This window comes from Phacochoerus africanus, chromosome 8 (assembly GCF_016906955.1).
Source record: "Phacochoerus africanus isolate WHEZ1 chromosome 8, ROS_Pafr_v1, whole genome shotgun sequence".
NCBI lineage: Eukaryota > Metazoa > Chordata > Mammalia > Artiodactyla > Suidae > Phacochoerus > Phacochoerus africanus.
In genome coordinates, this window is record NC_062551.1 from 13,324,078 (window position 1) to 13,346,024 (window position 21,947).

The 21,947-nt window shown below is 53.5% G+C and overlaps 1 protein-coding gene across 3 annotated transcripts; it reads left to right on the top strand.

Moving 5' to 3' along the window:
• The first annotated feature begins 1,624 nt into the window (after nucleotides 1–1,624).
• Nucleotides 1,625–21,915, top strand: FCSK (fucose kinase). 3 transcript variants are annotated; one of them, XM_047792042.1, is made up of 24 exons: nucleotides 1,626–1,788; nucleotides 6,194–6,298; nucleotides 6,621–6,772; nucleotides 7,468–7,518; nucleotides 10,362–10,487; nucleotides 10,773–10,845; nucleotides 11,266–11,363; nucleotides 11,756–11,836; nucleotides 12,368–12,487; nucleotides 12,665–12,836; nucleotides 13,241–13,353; nucleotides 13,975–14,076; nucleotides 14,203–14,373; nucleotides 14,862–14,926; nucleotides 15,322–15,692; nucleotides 16,364–16,574; nucleotides 16,732–16,898; nucleotides 16,992–17,213; nucleotides 17,560–17,703; nucleotides 17,861–17,980; nucleotides 19,865–20,052; nucleotides 20,134–20,233; nucleotides 20,747–20,970; nucleotides 21,150–21,915. In XM_047792042.1, exons 2-24 carry the CDS (start codon nucleotides 6,217–6,219, stop codon nucleotides 21,246–21,248), a joined length of 3,252 nt encoding a protein of 1,083 aa, XP_047647998.1. In that variant the 5' UTR covers nucleotides 1,626–1,788; nucleotides 6,194–6,216; the 3' UTR covers nucleotides 21,249–21,915. The 3 variants fall into 3 exon arrangements, with proteins under 3 accessions (XP_047648000.1, XP_047647999.1, XP_047647998.1); XM_047792044.1 differs by lacking the exons at nucleotides 20,134–20,233; nucleotides 20,747–20,970; nucleotides 21,150–21,915 and having other exon boundaries at nucleotides 1,625–1,788; nucleotides 19,606–19,916; XM_047792043.1 differs by lacking the exons at nucleotides 20,134–20,233; nucleotides 20,747–20,970; nucleotides 21,150–21,915 and having other exon boundaries at nucleotides 1,625–1,788; nucleotides 19,703–19,916.
• Nucleotides 21,916–21,947: the final 32 nt, after the last annotated feature.

A 21,947-nucleotide genomic window follows, 5' to 3' on the forward strand; every position in this document is an offset into this window, starting at 1 on the left:
GAAGAAGGATGGGACCTGGTGACGACGAGAGGGGATGACACCAGCGGTTGAGGACTGAAGGAAGAAGAGACGTTTAGGGGAGGAAGTGGGGTGGTGGGAGCTGAGGAGGGGATTGATCTTTATTCCTTCCTTCATTTAACATTATTTTAACTACCTGCAATGTCCTAGCCACGTTCTAGTGACTGAGGCTCCAAGAGAGAACAAACCACAGATCCTGCCTTAATGGGGCTACATGGGAATAATAACAACAATCGTTGTAATAATGGCTAACATTTTTGGAGCATTTACTGTGGAGTCAAGCATTTACCTTTTATTGTGGCCGGGGGCGGGGGGGGGGGGGGGCAAGCCAGAGGCATGCAGAAGTTGCCAGGCCAGAGATCAAACCTACCCCACAGCAGCGACCCTGAGCCACAGGAGTGACAATGCCAGGTCCTTAACCCAATGAGCCACCAGGCAACTCTAAGCAGTTACTTAGTTTATCCTCCTAGCAAGTTCAGGCATTTGATACTAGTATTAACACATTTTACAGATAAAGACAAAAGACACAGAGTAGCCAAGTGACTGGCCAAGGTTACAGTTAGAGCAGAATCCCTCCTCTTCTCTGAGACTGACCACTCGGGCCTCTCAGGCTCACCATTAACAACAGTAGATTTGGAAAGTAATTCTCATAAGAAAAATTCAAACAATACAAATAAAGCTCAAGTTCTCCCTGTTTATCCCCGTCCTTGGCAGTCTCCTTCCAGTCCTGTTCCTGTTCTTATGTCCTATATGTCCAGATACATATTTATTTTTGTGGCTCTGCCTGCAACATGGGGAAGTTCCTGGGCTAGGGATAGAAGCCCAACCACAGCAGTGACAACGCTGTATTCTTTAACCCTAGGCCATCACATACATTATTTTTGACATGAGTAGCTTCCCATGCATAATGTTCTGTTACAAACTGTGGCGAACATCTTTCTCTACGGTACCTACAGATTTAGCTCATTATTTCTGACTGCTGCATGGTATTCCATAGTGTAGATGTGCCTACTTTATTTTTCCAGTACCCTAGAAAGAGACAGAGAGAAAGATTCCAAATTTCCGCCACTACAAACAATACTGCCATTCATAACTTTTCCAGAAGATCCACAGATCTTCCCACTACAGAGTTAGAAAGTTTCTACCGGAAACGTGATGAACCCGCGAGAGCATGGCCAATTGCCAATCCAACCGTAGTCGCTCACGCTCGAATGACACTTGTGGCTTTTTTCCCCTCCCAGTTAGATTTTTTTTTTTTTCTTCTCCCTCCTCTTCGTAGAAAAACCGCGGCCCCACGTCCGGGCCACGGGGTTGAACGAACAAACAAAATCCAAACCTGAAACCCGGAGTTCCGGAAAAAGAGCTTTGTCTTTAAGACGCACTCGTTCCTCTGGGAGTTGTAGTTTTGCTGCCCAGCGGAGCTCCCTTTTCCCCGTCACGTCCCTTCTCGAAGTGAAGACTCACTGCCCTTTAGGAAAGCGGTGCCCTGACCACCTCCGTTTGCCATTTGTGTTAGCTGAGAGCTCGTCTTTTGGGGGCGGACAAGCCAAGGCTGGCGGAGGGCTGAAACTACATTTCCCAGGGTGCTCAGCGAAGGCACACACCAGCCTCGCCTTAAAAAGTCCCCTGCGCTGAGCGACGGGAGGAGGCAGGTATGCTGTAGGTCCCTGTGGGTCCCAGCATTTGCACACCCCAGTACCGCAGCTGCTTCCCAGCCCACACTTTTGGACCTGCGGGGACTGAGCTGAGCCGCTGGCTGGTTTCTGATAGGTAATAGTTTCCGGGAGCTCTGCTGGCACCCCCGTCGCCTACTTGCTGTAGGGGGAGTCTGTATGGTCCCTCTATTCGCTGGTCTGGGTGTTTCTGGGGACGCCCAAGATTTGAACGACAGGCAGGTGGGGCGCTGGATGCCAGCGCTGGTGGTTGCTTTGAGGTCTCTTCTCTTGCCTCAGTTTACCCCATCGGGGCTCGTCATTACCCACACATCTCAATTATGTGCCGTTTGTGTAATTTGCAGTGTAATTTTACTCCCAGTCACCCTTACTCTGCCTGTTTTTCCTCCTAGAAGGCAAATCAGATCCTTTCCTGAGGCTGTTTTTTTCCCTTTAAAGCTCTAAAGTGCAAAATCCATGCCCCACCTCTCTTCAAAAAGCAAATATGAAGAAGCCTTATTATTTTATTCTGTTCCTGGCTCCCCTTCCCTGTCCTGATTTTGGCAGCGTGTGGCTGAGGACAGTAAAAACTATTTGAAATTGGCCTCAGTAGATTAAGTTCTGTTGGAAGTGTGCACAATATTGGAATAGAGGCCTGTATTCTCTAAGAGTTCTGTGCAGATGTCAGGTGTGACAGAGGGTAAAGACTCCAGGAGAGATGTCTGTTTCTACAGGCCAGGTAAGAATATGAACCTTGGAGTTAGTTGGACACCTGACCTACCGGTACTAGTTTTATGTGACCTTGGGCAGACGATTTCATTTCTTTAAGCTACAGTTCCCTGATGTACAATGTAAGTGTGGTAAAATTCAACTCATAGGGCCATTGAGTGGGTCACATGAGCTAATACTTCAGCGTGTCTTTGGTATAGTGCCCAGAAAAGACAGTCTTTAAGCTACTGGTGCTATTCCATCTTTTGTGTTCTCAAAACACCCTTTAGGCTGATCTGGCAAGGCAGGCTACCTGGTCTTTGCTGATTTCTCCAGACCTTCTCTGGGTTTTCTCTTCTTTAGTGGCATCTTTGACCCAGAGGGTATTTCAGAGCCTTCACTCCAACCTGCTTTAGGGTCAGGTTTTACTCTCCTGCTGCTTTCTCCCACTAGAAAGAACTACTATTCATTGAGCTCCTGCTTTGTGCCACATATTTTATGTCTTATTTAATGCAGCGGTCCTAGGAGGTTAGTATCTTTGGCCCTAGTTTTCAGATTAGTAAACTGAGGATCAGAGAGGTTAAGTAACCTGCTCAGGATCACACAGGAAGAGGCAGAGATGAGGACTGACCCCTGGGGATTGATTCTCAGCCCAAGACTATTCCTCTGCCCCAATCTCTCTTTCTCTCTCTCTCTCTCTCTCTTTTTTTTTTGTCTTTTTAGGGCTGCACCTGCGGCATATGGAGACTCCCAGGCTAGGGGTTGAATCGGAGCTACAGCTACAGGCCTATGCCACAGCCACAGCCACAGCAACTCAGGACCCAAGCTGCATCTGTGATCTACACCACAGCTTACAGCAACGCTGGATCCTTAACCCATTGAGCAAGGTCAGGGACTGAACCCACGTCCTCATGGATGCTAGTCGGGTTCGCTAACCACTGAGCCACAACCGGAACACCCCTCTGCCCCAGTCTCTGATAGAGGACAGTCCAGATTGTGCTGTCCTCCCTTCTCTGCCCATGACTTGTCATCTGCCCAGGTGTCTCAGTCACTGTGCCACGACCAGTCATTATAAGGCTCAGACCTTTGGGCTCTCTTTGGGGTATTTCTTTCTTGCTCTCTTTTATCACCTTCGCTTAGGGTCAAACATCAGCATCACCATGACCTAAATAAGAAGCTGAGAGACCCAGGTTCCACTCATGGCTGTAGCACCTACTAGCATTTCTAAAATGGACAGAATATTTACTTACTTGGCAGTGGTGTTGGGAGGATGAAAAATCATAATGTCTTAACTGTGGGTCAGAGTTGTTGGGTGAGCTCCCTCATAGTGGCTGTCATCATTAACGCCACCATTTCATTGTCACCTTGTGTTGGCCACTTTACATAAATTTAGTACTTCTTTTTTCAACCTTACAAAGTATGTTCAGTGTAGCAGTTAAGAGAATGGACTTTTGGAGCTCCCGTCGTGGCGCAGTGGTTAACGAATCTGACTAGGAACCATGAGGTCGCGGGTTCCATCCCTGGCCTTGCTCAGTGGGTTAACGATCCAGCGTTGCCATGAGCTGCCATTTAGGTCGCAGACCCGGCTCGGATCCTGCGTTGCTGTGGCTCTGGCGTAGGCCGGAGGCTACAGCTCTGATTAGACCCCTAGCCTGGGAACCTCCATATGCCGCGGGAGCGGTCCAAGAAATGGCAAAAAGACAAAAAAAAAAAAGAGAACAGACTTTGGAAAAAGGGTGTCCAGGTTCCAATTTGGCTCTACCACTTGCTAGGTGTGTGACCTTGGGCAAGTTACTTAATCACTCTGTGCCTCAGTTTCCTCATCTTTCGGGATAAAGAAAGTACTTCCCAGACATTGTTAGAGGTTCTTAACAGTAATTTTTCCTTTAACGATGCCGGGAGGAAGATCACCTACTCTCCATGTTGGGTCAGGTCCTTGGAGAAGCAGATGACAAGATGAGATTAGACTTGCGAAAGATTTATTGGGGGAGGGAAGCAGGGGAGGGAGCTGGAGAAAGCAGGCAGAGCTGTCAGTTTGCATTCCAGGTCTGCTTCCTGTGACAGAGCACCACAGGAAGGAAGGGAAGGAGGGAGTAAGGGAGGAGGGAAGGAGGTATGGGTAGAGCTGCAGCGCAGTTTTAAGATATTTTCTGTTGGGCAATGGGGCGTTCTGGAGCCAGGTTTGCCTGTCAGTGGACCTGCATCTTGGAGGAATGGGTCTGCTTCTTCATGTTGTTGCTTGGTGGGTTGCAGCCTCCGTGTGAACAAGATGGGGGCTTCTGTCTGTTACACAACTTACCATGGGAGGTCAGAGAAGGTTGGGGGTGCTGAAGATAACACAGGGAGTTGTGGCCAGTCTGGAATTCCCAGCCGCCCCCTTTATTGGGAAGGCCAGATGGGCCACCTGGGGAATGCCTTTGACCTCAGATGCCTGGCCAAGATTCCAGCTCACATGTCCCCTCTGGGTTTCCCTCCTGAGTGGAGCAGGGAACAGAGCAATTTCTGTTAGTGGTGGAGACGTTCCCTGAAGGCTTGTGGGAGTGTGGGCGTTGCTAAGTGGCAGTGTCTGTCAGCCTAACCATAGGCTTGGTGGCAGCAGAGTCTGGCATAAGGAGAAACAGTTACTGAGTTTCAAGTTTCCTCTGGTGCTGGCTGGGGCGTGCACTGACTGCCCGACATGTGTGCTCAGGGCCCCTTTGGGGTAGCATGCAGCTCACTCCACTGTCCCTCCCCACACTGAGCTTCAGGGGCTAGAGGGAAGAGGTGGGCGTGGGCTCATGCATGGGATGGCAGCTGGGCCCCTGCCAGAGGGGAGATGCCAGCACATTCTAGCAACTTATCTAAGGAGGTCTTGGGGAGGCCAGGGCCTCTGGAGCCAGACTGGTTTCTTACCTGATAGGAAAAGAGTGTTGGGGGAGGGTGAAGCCATAGCTTAGGCCTCACCTTCCCCTCACTTGCTCAGAGTGCCCTGGGGGAAGATGACTGACAGGTTGCAGCCCTCTTCTGGCTTGGAGCCTCTGGGAGGAGGGGGTCCCCTTAGTTGGCACGCTGCCCTTGAACAGTCACCCCTCCCATGGCTGCTCCCTGCTCCAGGAATTGTCCTGGGCCTCAGGAGCCTGGAAATTAGAACCTCCCTCCCCACAGCTCATATACAGTGATTGGATGATGAGGGGCCTGCGGTACAGAAAGGGAAGCCCCTTGCTTTAAGGTGGGGCTTGCGGTCAACCTTCCCCTGCCTCCCTTCCTTCCTGAGGAAATCTCATGCACTCGGATTGATAAAGTCAAAGATACACTTCTCACATGACCCAGCAATGCCACACCTAGATGTCCACCTGGAGAGATGAAGTCTTAGGCTCTCGCTAAACCTTCATGCGACTGTTTACAGCAGCTCGATTCATGATCACCAAAACCTGGAAGCAGCCCGGACGTCCTTCAGTGGGTGGGTGGAGAAACAGACTGTGGAATGTCCATGCAGTAGAATTCTGCTTGGCAAAAAAGGAGAAAGAGCTATGGATATGCATAGCCAACTTGGATGAATCTCAGAGGCGTTATGTTGAGTGCAAGAAGCCAGTCTCAAAAGATTACGTTGCAGCTACAGCTCTGGAGAGCAGATGGCTGGCTGTCAGGGGTGAGGGATGGAGGCGGGTGTAACTGTAAAGGATTAGCCTGTGGGACTCTTTTTGGATGCAGATGGTGGTAGTGACCACAGAAATCTCTTCCTTGTGTTAAATTGCATAAAACTATTTTCAAGCGAAAAATTAATTTTAGGGCATAATAATTTACAAAAATTCACATATACCCATATCTCTGCCCAGGAAGCCCCTCAACTTTGGCCAGAATGGAGCAGCCGAAGGGGGTTGATTGGACAGTCATCATCCTGACATGCCAGTACAAGGACAGCGTCGAGGTCTTCCAGAAAGGTAGGTGACCCTCCCTCTCCACCCGACCCCTAACGTAGGGTCCCCTCCCCCTTCCTTGCCACATACCCCGCCAGCCCCTGAAACCCAGATTCTGCTTCTTCCTGACTTTGTGACCTCAGACACATTGTGTCACTTCACCAAGATTTGGTTTTCTCATCTGTAAAGTGGGAAAAATTATACTTACCTCATTGAGTTCAGGAAAGATCTAATGAGCTACTAAATACAAAGCTGTGAATGCAACGAAGAGAAAATAATGACCTCAGGTGCTTGGGACCAGGACGGGGAGGCTGGGGGACAGGTCCCAGCCGTGTTCTGACCACAGAGTTGGAGATACGGCAGAAGCGAGAGCAGATCCCCGCCAGTACGCTGCTGTTGGCTGTGGAGGACCCTGAGGTTCATGTGGGCAGTGGAGGAGCCACCCTCAACGCCCTGCTGGTGGCTGCTGAGCACCTGAGTGCCCGCGCAGGCTTCACTGTGAGTGTTCCTGAAATGCCCCTCTTGGCTCAGTAGGGATGGGGGCCTCAAACAGAGCCTTGCCAAGGTCTTGGGGCTCCATTGACCTGCCCAGTTCCGTTTGGGCTTCAGTTTTTGCATCTGTAGATTGGGCAGATTCATTCAGGTGAGGCCAGAAGGGAGGGCCAGCCTTGTAGTGGTTTTAGAAAATTGGAGCCAGTATCTCAGAGTTAGGCTTTCTGGCTTCTCTTGAAAATTCACATCTTGCTATCCTGGGCTCTCCTCCCCACATGGCAATGGTTTGCTGGAACCGAGATACCGACCCCCCTTGGCATAGGGCACAGGGCCATATCCCGCCCATACCCAGCCACTTCACTTGGTCAGCTTGCCTGCGTGGTACCCTGGCATAGGGAATGAGGGGGGTCACAGGTATGGACATGATCTGACAATGGGGATGGCACTGGCAGGGGATGGCACATGCTGTGGTTGTCATGAGGCTGATTTAACTGTGAGTCACCCTGCCAGGCAACCTTCCCCAAAAGCCTCCTTAGCCAGGGTTGCCTCCTGCCTGCCTGTGGCCATTGGTCTTGATCTTGCCTATTGTTCCTTTGTTACTTATGCGGATTTGTGCTAGAGTCTCTCCCTGGACAAGAGGGTGCCACCCTTTGGGTGCCATCTGCCCAGACCTGTCAACAAAGATCTTCTATTTTTGATAGGTGGTCACATCAGATGTTCTGCACTCGGCCTGGATCCTCATCCTGCACATGGTTAGTACAATGCTGGGTAGGGGTTGCTCATGCTGAAGGCTGGAACCATTGATCCTCAGGATCTTTTGTCTTTGTGCACAAGGTGTCCATTTTTCAAATTCAGAAGAATTAGAATCAGAATTCATCCAAGTATGCAAAATAGGGAACTGGTTAAATATAAACAGCATATCCTGGAATTCCCCTCGTGGCACAGTGGAAATGAATCCAACTAGGAACCATGAGGTTGCGGGTTTGATCCCTGGCCTCGATCAGTGGGTTAAGGATCTGGCATTGCCATGAGCTGTGGTGTAGGTCACAGATGCGGCTAGGATCTGGCATTGCTGTGGCTGTGGTGTAGGCCAGCAGCTGTAGCTCCAATTATGCCGCGACTGTGGCCCTAAAAAGCCAGCAAACAAACACACAGACAAACCAGCATATCCTCCTGGTGGAATACTAGACAATGATTAAAAAGTCCATTTAACTGTATGCATGGACCTGGAAAGAGACTTAGCAGCTCTGTGACTTGGGACAAGTCACTTGACCCTTTTCAGGCCTCAGTTTCCTCATCAGTAAGATGAGGGTAGCAGCAGTTTCTACTTTATGTGGATGTGCTGAGATGACCAATTAAATGCTTAAATTGTGGCCTGTTCTGACTCACTGTGAGCATTGGTGAGTGTATTGTCATTCCTCTATACTGAGCTCAATCAAACCTCCAATTAAAAAACTGAGATCATTCTCTACAAGCTTGCATGGCTGGCCTTTTTCAGTATAGATTCACATGTAAGAAATAATATAGGAGTTCCCATCATGGCTCCGTGGTTAACTGACCGGACTAGTGTATGAGGATGCAGGTTCGATCCCTGGCCTCACTCAATGAGTTAGGGATCCAGCGTTGCTGTGAGCTGTAGGTCACAGATGCAGCTCAGATCTGGCATTGCTGTAGCTGTGGCGTAGGCCAGCAGCTGTAGCTCCAATTAGACCCCTAGCCTGGGAACCTCCATATGCTGTGGGTGTGGCATCCCCCCTCCAAAAAAAATAATAATCCAGGGATAATCCTGTGGTGAAGCAGATTAAGGATTCGGTGTTGTCTCTGTGGCAGCATGGATCGTGTGTCTTGATCCCCACCCTGGTGCAGTGCATTAACAGTCTGGCATTGCTGCAGTTGTGGCGTAGGTTGCAGTTGTGGCTTGGATTTGATCCATGGCCTGGGAGCTTCCATATGCCACAGGTGCAGCCGAAAAAGAAAAAAAAGAGATATAATCCTTGGGTTCCCTGGTGGCTCAGCAGGTTAACGACCTAGCATTGTCACTGCTGTGGTACAGGTTTAATCTCTCACCCCAGAACTTCCACATGCCACAGGTATGGCCAAAAGGTATGTTGTGGCTCAGTGGTAACAAACTTGACTAGTATCCATGAGAATGCGGGTTCAATCCCAGGCCTTGCTCAGTGGGCTAAGGATCTGGCATTGCTGTAGCTGTGGTGTAAGCTGGCAGCTGTAGCTCCGATTCAACCCCTAACCAGGGAGCTTCCATATGCCATGGGAGTGGCCTTAAAAAAAAAAAAAAAGACAAAAAAGAAAAAGAAATAATCCAGAGAGAAACCTCTGTAAACTTTGCCCAGATCCCCACAATGGTCATATTTTCCAAAACTATAGTATAATTGCAGCCAGGATGTTGACATGGATGTGGTTCTCAATCTTACTTTTCCAGTTTGACTTGTACTCCTGTTGTGTGTGTGTGTGAAGTTCTGTTGTCACCACCTTTTCCATTTTTTTTTTTTTTTTTAAATAATGGGAGTTCCCGTGGTGGCACAGTGGTTGACAAATCTGCCTAGGAACCATGAGGTTGTGGGTTCGATCCCTGCCCTTGCTCAGTGGGTTAATGATCCGGCGTTTCCGTGAGCTGTGGTGTAGGCTGGCAGCTACAGCTCCCATTCAACCCCTAGCCTGGGAACCTCCATATGCGCCGCGGGAGCGGCCCAAGAAATAGCAACAACAACAACAACAACAACAACAACAAAAAGACAAAAAAAACCCCACACCCAAACAACTCTAATTAATAAATTAATTAAAAAATAAAAAATAATGTATGCATATGATATATGAAAGGGTATACATCAAAATGAGGGCAGAGGTTATCCTTGAGGGATTTTTTTTTCTTTTTTTAATTTTTTTAAAAAATTGTTTTGTTTTTTTGCCATTTCCTCTCAGCATATGGAGGTTCCCAGGCTAGGGGTCGAATCGGAGCTGTAGCCTCCAGCCTACGCCAGAGCCACAGCAACGTGGCATCCGAGCTGCGTCTGCAACCTACACCACAGCTCACGGCAACGCCGCATCCTTAACCCACCGAGCAAGGCCAGGGATTGAACCTGCAACCTCATGGTTCCTAGTCGGATTCGTTAACCACTGCACCACGATGGGAACTCCATGGATTGTTTTTCTTTTTGCATCTCTGCATTTTCTTTTTTTTTTTTTTTTAAGGCCGCCCCCACAGCATATGAAAGTTCCCAGGCTAGGAGTCGAAGTTCCCAGGCTACAGCTGCCGGCCTATGCCACAGCCACGGCAATGTGGGATGCGAGCTGCTTCTGTGACCTACACCACAACTCACAGCAACACCAGCTCCTGGACCCACTAAGCAAGGCAAGAGGTGGAACTCGCAACCTTGTGGATACGAGTCAGACCCGTTTCCGCTGTACCACAATGGCAACTCCGTATCTGCATTGTCTAAATTTTTTAACCATAATTATGTCATTTAAAAAAAAAAAATCACATGAGAAAACACATTGTAAAAATCTTGTAGCTTGATGGCTTTCCGCTGAGGCTCTCTGCTGCTAGCTCTTCTACCTGTCCCTGCTCCCGCCCCAGGGCCGAGATTTCCCCTTTGATGACTGTGGCCGGGCCTTCACCTGCCTCCCTGTGGAGAACCCGCAGGCCCCCGTGGAGGCCGTGGTCTGCAACCTGGACTGCTTGCTGGACATCATGAGCCATCGGGTGAGGCAGGGGCCTTGTCCTGCTGCTTTCCTGCTGCAGCGATAGTCTGTGCTGGCTTAGACAGGGGACGCCAGGAACAATGACTTTGGGTTAGAGCTTCAGGAAGTTAGTGTTGGCCACACTGAGGGGAGGTGTGGCCCCTGGAAGTAGGTGGGAGGGCTGGCGTTGGCACACAGATCTGGAGGCACCCCCTGTGACCTCAGCAGCCCAAGTCTTCCTGGAACAGGCCAAGACTGTGCTGTAAGAGCTGGGCCCGGCTATTAGCCGCATCCTTTCTCTCCGCAGCTGGGTCCAGGCTCCCCGCCAGGTGTGTGGGTCTGCAGCACGGACATGCTGCTGTCTGTTCCTCCAAACCCAGGTGAGCCCTAGAAGGCTTGGGAGCACCTTCCCGAGCCACAGCCAGATGCAGGCTCTGCCTTTCCTCTTCCATCCCAGCTGTGGGCCTGGCCTGCTGTCCTATTCAGAAGAGAAGCTGTGAGGTGTGAAGAAAGAAGCCTAGACCAGGAGGCAGGGCTTCCCTTACTGGTCCTCAGTCTGCCTGTCCCTAGAGTGGAGACACCCAGCCCTGCCCCTTTGGCCCCGAAGGGCTCTGGGGATGAACTCTGGGAAGGGAGTTGTTGTTATTCTCCCAGAGGAATGTCCTTTTCGCCTTGGAAACCCTGTTCCCTTTAGAAGTGCCTCGATGCCCCTGCTCTGAGCTCTTGCTTTCTCCTGGCCAGGGATCCCCCTTGCCTTGAGTTGGGGTCCCTGGAGAGCCTTCTGATGCCCCCACCTGCAGGGATCAACTGGGAAAGCTTCCGGGGAGCCAGAGTGATCGCCCTTCCAGGGAGCACGGCCTATGCCCGGAACCATGGCGTCTACCTCACTGACTCCCAGGTAGTGCCCCGAGGGTAGCAGCGTGGGCAGCTGAGCTGTCCTGGCATGGCCTCTCAGTCCTATGCTCTGGGCAGCCTTGTCCTGGACTTTCTGGCATGGTCTGGGTTTGGAGGAGTTTCCCCCTTGGCAGTAACTCCTGTGCTCACTTAGTCCTCTGCCAAGCGTGAATTGCACCCAACCCTATGCTGGGCCTGTGCTCAGGCTTGGGGCTGTGGAGACACTCCAGGCCTGCCCTCTGCCATTGAGGGTGGAAGTCTCAGGCACGTGCGTCCCCTGGAGTATGCTGGGACCTGTCAGACCTTGTCCTAGGTTTTCATCTGGAGAACCCTTGTGTGCCTTCCTTCCTAAGCCTCTCTTGCTCCCTTCCCTAACTGTTCTCTCCTCCCACATAGGGCTTCGTTTTGGACATTTACTACCAGGGCACTGAGGCAGAGATACAACGATGTGCCAGGCCTGACGGGCAGGTGCCACTGGTATGGCTGCCAGACCCAGGTTGGGGGGCCGTAGAGACTTGATGGGGTGGGAGAGGGAGGGTGTGCCTTCCTGCCCAGGGCAGAGCCCCACTGCTTCCGGGGCTAGAACCAGAATCTGAGGAAGATCTGGAACTGGCATTCATGGGAGCAGGTGGAGCCAGGATTTGAGGAAGCGGTAGCCTTGGAATTCAGGTTCTTGCCTCAAACCAGAAAGGTTATGACCAGACTCAGGAATCCTTCTTGAATGAAGGACAAAGATACAAGTGGTAGGTGAGGACCAGAGAGAAGATGGAGAACTGGGTTTGGTAGGAGACGTGGAAATTGAGGGGGTCCCAGAGGGTGCCTGCTGAGGGGCCCTTGGTGGGAACTGGGTAAGCCTGGAGTCTGGGTGCTGGAGTGGCTCAGAAGATGAAGGACCCTGTCTAGTGTGGCAGCTAGCCTCGCTTAGCCCATCTGCGCACCCTCCTCGTCTCAGGCACTGGTCCCAGGTGGCCCAGAGTCTCCCAGCTGACCCTTGTAGGGCCCCTTCAGGTTTCGGGGATTGTCTTCTTCTCTGTGGAGACTGCTGAGCACCTCCTGGCCACCCACGTGAGCCCACCTCTGGATGCCTGCACCTACATGGGCTTGGACTCTGGAGCCCAGCCAGTCCAGGTGACTGGGATTGGAGGCTGGGAGGTCCGGCCTGGGCAAGAGGCAGTGACACTGGCCGCCCGACTGTGTGACCTCAGGCCAGTCCTTTCCCCTGTCTATGTCACTGTCTCTGGAGATGGAACTACCCAGCTCAGCCTAGGCATCCACTAATAGCAGTGCTTCCTAACCTTGCCCCAGCTGTCTCTGTTTTTTGACATCCTGCTCTGCATGGCCCGGAACGTGAGAAGGGAGGACTTCCTGGTGGGGCGGCCCCCAGAGATGGGGCGAGGTGACATGGAGACCGAGGGTTATCTGCGTGGTGCCCGGGCTGAGCTGTGGAGGGAGCTTCGTGATCAGCCCCTCACACTGGGTGGGTACTGCCTCTCGGCTCTCTGGGATGGGGAAGCCGTGGGAATAAAGACCCCCAGAATGAGGCTCTGTCTTACCTACCTGGCCTCTGGGCTCCAGGCAGGCCAAGTACATGGACTGGACAGTTGCCCTCTCCCACTTCAGAGTTCCTTGCAGAGATAACTCGTCCCTTCTTCCTTTGTCTCACTCCTGGGATCCAGTTCTGGTCTTTCTGCTTTCCACCTGTGTGACCTTGGGCAGGTTGCTGAGCCTCTCTGGATCTTAGCTTCCACCTTGGCATGACGGGCTTATTTCCATGCCTGCCCTCCCAGGGCCTGATGAAGATGTGTCTTCTGGTGGGAGGCTCAGTCTGATTTCAGAGCAGCAGTAGGCGGGGTGCTGAGGCCAATACTTGTATCTTTACAGCCTATGTCCCTGATGGCAGCTACAACTACATGACCAACTCAGCCAGTGAGTTCCTGCACAGTCTCACATTCCCAGGGGCTTCTGGGGCCCAGGTCGTGCACTCCCAGGTGGAGGTAAGACCTGCTGGGAGGTAAGGCCCACAGAGGTCCCTACTGGATGTCTGGAGGCAGGTGGGATGGGGGCTGCAGCGTGGTGAAGAAATAGCTCATGCTTCAGATAGATTACCTACGAATGTTGGTTTTCTTATCCCCATTTTACATGTGAGGCACTGTGGGACCAGAGAAGTTAAGTGACTTGTCTAAGGCTGCAGAGCCAGCAGTAAGTGGCTAAGTTGGAAATCTACAGCCAAGTCTGGTTGAGAAGCTAGAAAAGACTCCTCTGACCTTTTCTGAATCTGTTTGGGGATTCAGGCAAATTTGTGGTGATGGGGGCAGATAAGAGTTTGGAGGTGGCCCTCAGCATGCCAGAGTTAGGGGTAGCTGGACAGATGGGGGGAGGTTTTGTAGGGGAGCTGTCATCTGATGGGACCTCCATTACGGACAGGGTTCAGATTTGTTCTGGAGAAGGCAGGGAGAGTATATCCCCAGGGGAACAGCAGGAATAAGGCTGGGGGGAAGGAAGCATGCCTTGAGGCTGTGGCCAGGGAGGTACAGAGAGAGATCTGGCTGGCTGACATTCGTGGGGAGCAGCAGCCCCAGCCTCAGGCTCTCACGACTTCGTCCCTGGCTTCACAGGAGCAGCAGCTGCTGGGAGCTGGGAGCTCTGTGGTCAGCTGCCTGCTGGAGGGCCCCGTCCAACTGGGTCCTGGGAGTGTTCTGCAGCACTGCCACCTGCGGGTGAGGCCTGAGAGGGCAGGCAGAGGAAGGGCAAAGCTGGGCGGGGGTGGCCAGGGTCCTGAGTGTTTGGGGGCGGTGCTTGGGGCTGCGCTGCCCACACAGGATGCCTGCCTTCTCCCCTGCCAGGGCCCCATTCACATCGGCACCGGCTGCTTTGTGAGCGGCCTGGATGCGGCCCAGTCCGAGGCACTGCACAGCCTGGAACTGCATGACCTCGTCCTGCAGGGACACCACTTGCAGTTGCACGGCGCCCCTAGCCGGGCCTTCACCCTCGTTGGCCGTTTGGACAGCTGGGAAGTAGGTGCTTGCCTACCTCCCATCACCCCCATCTTAAGGCTTTGGGGAGCCCTGGGGTCCCAGCCCAGCTCCACTCCACAGGGCTCTTTGAGTGCTCGCCTGAGGGACAGACTGCGAGGAGGATGGGGCCAGGAGTTGCAACAGGCCTTTACCTCCTCCTCCGCTGCTCTGAGGTGGGCTAGGTGGGGATTCTTATCCCTGTTTTTGGGCTGGAAACTGAAGTTCAGAGAGGGAGCTGACCCACCTTGGGCCTCAGAGCAGTTGTGGTGGGTTAGGCCTAGAGCCAGGATTCTGCTCCAAGTTCCAGGCACCTGGGGCAGGAGCGTCGAGGCTCCAGGGCTTGACTCTGTGTTTCAGAATTTGCTTGCCTCTTTGCCCCGGTCCCTCTTCCTGTCCCCTCTTGAGCAGCGCCCGATCCTCTGGCCTTACTGTCCATAACCCCTTCCTGTGGCCTTTGCAGCCCTGACTCCTTTTTTCTCTCCCTCCAGAGACAGGGGGCAGGAACGTATCTCAACATGTCTTGGAGTAAATTCTTCCAGAAGACAGGCATTCGGTAGGGTTGATGGCCTGACGGGCCTCTGTGAGCCTCAGCATCCAGGGTGGCAGCTGCTTTGAGGCTCATCCTTCCCAGCTCCTGCCCCAGAGCAGCCCCCACCCCACCTCCCACCATCCCTGGGGCCTGGAGTAGTTCTGAGCAGCCTGATTTGTCCTTGTATCTCCCTGGGCAACTCCAAATTCCTGCCTCACTCAGGCTTTGGGATTTTGTTGAGTAACCTGGGAAAGGAGGCAGGGCAGCTGCACCTCTCTCCCTGAATTGCTTACCTGTGCAGGTACTAGAGTACTTCCTGTCCCCACAAATGAGCCAACCCCCAGCGGCCAGATCGAGGCTTGATGACCAGGCAGGAGCCCTTGCTTCCTTCCTGCTAATGTGTCTTTTCCTTACATCAGAGATTGGGACCTGTGGGACCCAGACACGCCCCCTACTGAGCGCTGCCTTCTCAGTGCCCGTCTCTTTCCCGTGCTCCACCCCTTGAGGGCCCTGGGGCCCCAGGACATGCTGTGGATGCTGGACCCTCAGGAGGATGGGGGTAAAGCCCTGCGGGCTTGGAGAGATTCCTGGCGTCTGTCCTGGGAGCAGCTGCAGCCATGCCTGGACCGGGCTGCTACGCTGGCCTCCCGCCGGGACCTGTTCTTCCGCCAGGCCCTGCATAAGGCGCGGCACGTGCTGGAGGCCCGGCAGGATCTCAGCCTGCGCCCGCTAATCCGGGCTGCTGTCCGTGAAGGCTGTCCCGGGCTCCTGATGGCCACGCTGGACCAGGGTGAGTGTGCTGGACATCTGTGTAGGGAAGCCAGACCCAGCATCGCCTGCCTCTACCTGCCCCCTAGGTCATCAATCTGAAGGTTCTAAGGAGTGATGAAACTTTAAAGCAGGGAAGAAGGACTAACAGAGTTAACTTCTAGGCTTCTGGGAAGCTCCATCCCTATCAGTGGGGAGTTTGGTGAGAGGCAGAGGCCTAGGGCTGAACTTCTGGGTCCTGTGAGCTGTTGGGATCCTCTTCTGTGCTGGGGGTTGGATGTGGGTGAAGAATTCTAGCACAGCCCCAAGGGTTTGTGGCTGACCCCACATGGGGGCTCAGGCACACTGGCTGGAGTCTCAGTCTTAGCCTCACAGGCAGCACCTCATTCCCAGTTTATTTATTCACCCACAGCCATGCAGCTGGTTGGTGGGGGCTGAGACTGAACCCCGGTGGTTTGTTTGGCTCCCAAACCTGAGCTCTTAATCATCACGAGCATTCTGGGTGAGGGGTGCAGAGGCATGTCTGGGGTGGAACTGGCAGGATGAGAAATTTGTCAGGCAGAGGAGTGGGGGGCATTCTTGGCCAAGACACATCTTGGGCAAGAACAAAGGTGTGAGAAGTCTGGGGTGTTTGAGGGCAGAGGGCATTGGGGGTGGGCCCCCTCCGCAGCTACCCGACTCTTGGTCTCTCAGTGGCAGCTGGTGCAGGAGACCCTGGTGTGGCGGCCCGGGCACTGGCCTGTGTGGCAGATGTACTGGGCTGCATGGCAGAGGGCCGAGGAGGCTTACGGAGTGGGCCAGCTGCCAACCCCGAGTGGGTACGGCCCTTCTCGTACCTGGAGTGTGGAGACCTGGCTGGGGGCGTGGAGGCGCTCGCCCAGGAGCGGGAAAAATGGCTGAGCAGGTAGGTGCTAATGATGTCAAAACCCTTGGAGAAGCCCTAGCCATCCTTGGAGGTGGAAATCCAGAGAGGTGGGGGCTCCTCAGGTCACCCAGGGCAGTCAGGTCCCCAAGCTCAGGCTTGGGCTCCATGCCACCATCTCTCCCTGTCCTCCTGGCAGACCAGCCTTGCTAGTGCGAGCTGCACGTCACTACGAGGGGGCTGGGCAGATCCTCATCCGCCAGGCTGTCATGTCAGCCCAGCACTTTGTCTCCACGGAGCCAGTGGAGCTGCCAGCACCCGGGCAATGGGTAGTGGCTGAGTGCCCAGCTCGAGTGGATTTCTCTGGTGAGCCCCTTTTAGAGGTTGGGGGTGAGGCCAGCCAACCTAGAGCTGAACTGTTAGCCCTGTGACCAGCTTGGTCTTATTCAACTGCCACAGGGGGCTGGAGTGACACGCCACCCCTTGCCTATGAGCATGGTGGGGCAGTGCTGGGCCTGGCCGTGCGAGTGGATGGCCGCCGGCCCATTGGGGCCAGGGCTCGTCGCATCCCAGAGCCTGAGCTGTGGCTGGCTGTGGGACCTCAGCACGACAAGATGGCCATGAAGATAGTGTGCCGGAGCCTGGACGACCTCCAGGATTACTGCCAGCCCCACGCCCCAGGTTAGGGCACCTGTGACAGCTGCAGGTGGAGAAGGCACACCCAGCCACCTGGGGGATGGGGCAGAACCCTAGAAACCCTGCAGGCCACGGGGGTCTGGCCCAAGGGTGAGTCAGTCTGGCAGAGGAGCCCTGAAGTCACCCTACCCAGGCACATGGGGGTGCGGGAGGTAGAGCACATTTGCTCATGCTGGGGAGGCTAGAGGACCTTCTGTGGCTTGGGGATGGGGTCTGCACTGCTCTGGGCTTTTATCCCCTAGATGAGCCCCAGGCCTAGGTGAGGAGGGGCGGGGTGTCTGTTTCCATCTCTGGAGACCAACTTGCTTGCCGCATGCTGGTTACTCCGCAGGGGCTCTCTTAAAGGCGGCCTTCATCTGTGCGGGGATTTTGAGTGTCCACTCCAAGCTTTCCCTGAGTGAGCAGCTTCTGTGCACCTTTGGGGGCGGCTTTGAGCTACAAACCTGGTCTGAGCTGCCCCATGGGTCCGGCCTCGGTGAGTGGGCTCTCTCCCTGCTGACCACTGACCCCTTCCCTTCAGCTTTGCCTCCAATCCCCTTCCTGGTCTCTGCCCAGCAGAGAGGGAGTGGGTGGGGCAGGACTGGGCTGGGCAGAGCTGCTTCATGCCTGGTATTCAACTCTGCACCCTGCAGGCACTAGCAGCATCCTGGCGGGGGCTGCCCTGGCTGCCCTACAGCGGGTCGCGGGCCGGGCAGTGGGTACAGAGGCCCTGATCCACGCAGTGCTGCACCTGGAGCAGGTGCTCACCACAGGTATGGGACCACCCCAGGGCAGGGTGAAGGTCACTAGTACTTTGTCAAGGGCCTCTGGGAGCTGCCCTGGACCTGCAGACAGAAAACTGTGGTGTCCTTGAAGATGGCTTTAGAGCTCCTTCTTAGCACTCTGAACCTCTCTCTCTCTGGTGGTTTTCTTTTTTCTTTTTTCTTTTCAGGGCTGCACCTGCAGCATATGGAGGTTCCCAGGCTAGGGGTCTAATAGGAGCTACAGCTGCTGGCCTACTCCCCAGCCACAGCAACGCCAGATCCGAGCCACGTCTGCAACCTACACCACAGCTCATGGCAACACCGGATCCTTAATCTGCTGCGCGAGGCCAGGAATCAAACCTGCAACCTCATGGTTCCTAGTCGGATTCATTTCTGCTGCTCCATGATGGGAACCCCTCTTTGGTGGTTTCCAACATGAAATAATTCTACCTCAAAGGATTTGATGTAGGAGCACCTACTAAGTGCCAGATTCTGTGCTGTACCTTTCATGTGTGTTAGGTACCCATTTATACCACGTGCTATTCCTCAGGTCCCTGTTTCTACCCAGGGCTGTCCCTTGTGGGGGGTGGGGGGGAGGCTGGGTTTGAAGTAGGGGACAGGACTTTCAGCCTGCTCTTCAGCTACTTGCCCATCCCCTGGGCTATGGCCACTTGGGTCCCGCTTCCCTACCCTATGAGAAAGGGAAGTGCTTGGCTGTGATCATAGAGTCTCACTAGCACCAGGCTTCTCCCTTTACTCACCACTGTGACTCCTTAGGATCCACGCATAATGGAGGGCAGCAGAGGTCTGTTTGGCACCAGATCCTAGGGTGTTCTGGTTGCCTCAGGATGCCAGGCCTCACCTCCAGCAGGACTCTGGGAAGGAAACTGCTCAGAGATATTTAGATGCCTCATGTATGTAACCTTCTCTGGCCGCTTTGTAGCCTAGCTCCTTTCATTGTAATGACTCACATCCCATGATAGGTAGTCATTAGCAAAAGGAGCAGATGGGGAAGCCTTTCCAGTTTTCTTTTGAGGTGTATCATTCATATCTTTCATTTGGTCAAATGACAACTATTTATTGAAATCTACTTTGTTTTGGGCTCTGGGGATAAAATGAGCAAGTGTTCTTGCCATCAAAAATCATATGGTCTACTGGAGACAGACATTAATCAATAACCACTCAGATGAATGTATAATTACAAGCTGTGCTAAGTGCTCTGAGTGAGAGAGGTGCGATTAAGAGGTTCTTGACATTTTAGGCCTGGCACTAACCACCATGTTTTGGCTGAAAAGTTCGAGATACCTCCTGCTCTTTGCATGATAAACTTGAAATCCTCGCAGGCCCTTCCAGACATGAAAGGCCCATGTCAGAATCATCTCAGTTTTGTCATTTTTATATAGCTGCAAGAAGAAAAGAGATCCATACCTTTCATTGCTAAAGCAAAATGTGAACAAGCTTCTTCAAGTTTGATTAGGGATGCCGCAAAGCTCATTCCCAGGATCAACACTTTTTATCAGGAAAGACTGAGTACAAGGACTGTTAGGCTGTAGGGAAGTCCTCTATCATCCGTCCTCAGGAAGAAAGGTTAATATAAGGTCTTAATCCTTTGATGTGGTTTCTCTTAATTCCAGTTACACATTAGGTCTGCTACAGAGCTTAGGCCTTGTGCATTTTAAGCTTGGCTCTGGAATAAAGGCCCTTCCCTTGCTGGGCTCATCTTGCTTCCAGAACTCAGGCAGAAGCTGCACAGCTAAGCTGGCCCAACTGAAGTTGAGGGAAGCTGTCTTCCCATGCTGGTCCCAGCCAGGGATGCAGGACCAGGAGCCTGGACTGGGAGAGGGAAGTTGGTCCACATAGGCTCCAACAGTGACAGGCCCCTGGCTGTCTCAGGAGGTGGCTGGCAGGACCAAGTGGGTGGCCTAATGCCTGGCATCAAGGTGGGGCGCTCCCGGGCTCAGCTGCCACTGAAAGTAGAAGTGGAAGAGATCACTGTGCCTGCGGGCTTTGTCCAGAAACTCAATGACCACCTGCTCCTGGTGTACACTGGCAAGACCCGCCTGGCCCGGAATCTGCTGCAGGTGAGCTCTGGCCCCAGCAGTAGGGAGGCAGGTGGCTTAGTTAGGCTGGGTCTCACTGCACCCCTCCTGCCCCATCTGCAGGATGTTCTGAGAAGCTGGTATGCCCGGCTGCCTCCTGTTGTGCAGAATGCCCACAATCTGGTTCAGCAAACGGAGGAGTGTGCTGAGGCCTTCCGCCAAGGTGAGGCGCTTCCCGGAGCTCAGGCACCAGGCACCAGTGCCTGCTGCCTGTGGGTCTGGGACCAGGGGCTTTTGCAGGCTTGGCATTGGCCCTAGGTATGAGGCCCTTGGGGACAGAGGCCTACTGTTTGTCCTCTGCAGGATCCCACACTTAAGTGGGAGTCATATCTCAGGACGATACTGGTACCATGGGGAAGGCCTCCTGCCCCACCTTCTAGGAAGCAGATGGGAGAAGAGACTTGGCTCCATAGCCGAGTTCCAGGGAGTCACAGCTGATGAGGGCTACCCAATTCAGTGAACACTGTGCTGGGTACCATGTCAGCTGCTCTATGCTCATTAGTCCTCAGGTAGCCCTGCTGAGGTGGGCATTATCACTCCTGTCTCCAGCCAGTACTGGACCCAGGTTCTTATCCATGACAAGAGGTGTCTCTTGGCACTCTCTTCAGTCTACAAATGGGCACTTAGTGAGTGTCTTGGTTTAGGCACGCAACTCCCCTCTCTGCCCCCACCCCAGGGAGTCTGCCTCGGCTCGGCCAGTGCCTGACATCATACTGGGAACAGAAGAAGCTCATGGCTCCAGGCTGTGAGCCCTTGGCTGTGCGGCATATGATGGATGCCCTGGCCCCCCACGTGCATGGCCAAAGCCTGGCAGGGGCAGGTGGTGGGGGCTTTCTCTATCTATTGACCAAGGAGCCGCGGCAAAAGGAGGCTCTGGAGGCTGTGCTGGCCAAGACTGAGGTATGGTCCGGTTGGGGTATGGTAATTGGTGCGGGGGGGACAGGAGCCCTCATTGCAGCCTATCAGCTAACCAGGGGCTACAGCCGGAAGTTCCCCTGGCTCTGCAGCCCCAGTCCACCCTCCTAGAGGCCTGAAATCTGCCCAGAGCACTCTATACACCTCCTGTCCTTTGCTCCTAGGGCCTCGGGAACTACAGTGTCCACCTGGTAGAAGTGGACACTCAGGGCCTGAGCCTGCAGCTCCTGGGGACGGAGACCTCAACCGGATGCTCCTTCTGATGAGGCTTATGCCTCCGCAAGAGGAGTAAGCCTGGAGCTGCGCAGCACTTCTCTTCCCCTGTAGGAGGGCCCAGTCTTCTACTCTCCACCCTCTTCTTTGTGAATCTGCTTCCAAAGCAAGCTGACCTGAGCTCAGGCCCAGCCCTTTCTAAAACTTGGTGAAGTGAAGACAGTGCTTGGGAGCAGGACTGTGACCTTCTGATTGACAGTGGCCTAGCCTAGGCTTGGCCTCTGCGTTATCTGAACATAGGAAGGTCCTTAGCTCAGTGTCCCCATGCCATTTACAAATCTGATGGCCCAGCTTGGGCTTTGGCCTTCTCATTCTCCATGAGGGCCTGGAAGAAGGGGGCGAGAACCAGTCTTGGCAGATGGCTGAGGTCCTTTGGTAAGGCTGATGCTGAAGAGGCCCTGTGAGGATTTCCTGTGGCCTTTAGACGTCAGGCTTTTGCCTGAGTAGAGACTTCGTGTTCAGCACTCACTCCCAGGCTGACTTGATGGGGGAGTGGGAGCAGGGTGAGGGTCCATACTCAGGTCTGTGGCAGAGAACCAGTGTGGTCCTGCAGGAAGTCAATGCAACCCTATGGACTCTGCTGTGTGACCCAGTGCCTGCGGGCCCTAAGTTCTCAGGACTGCATACTTCTTGGAATAAATTCGTTCTGCCCTTCAAGGTTGTCCTCCTAAAGCTCTTTTTTGTTCCTG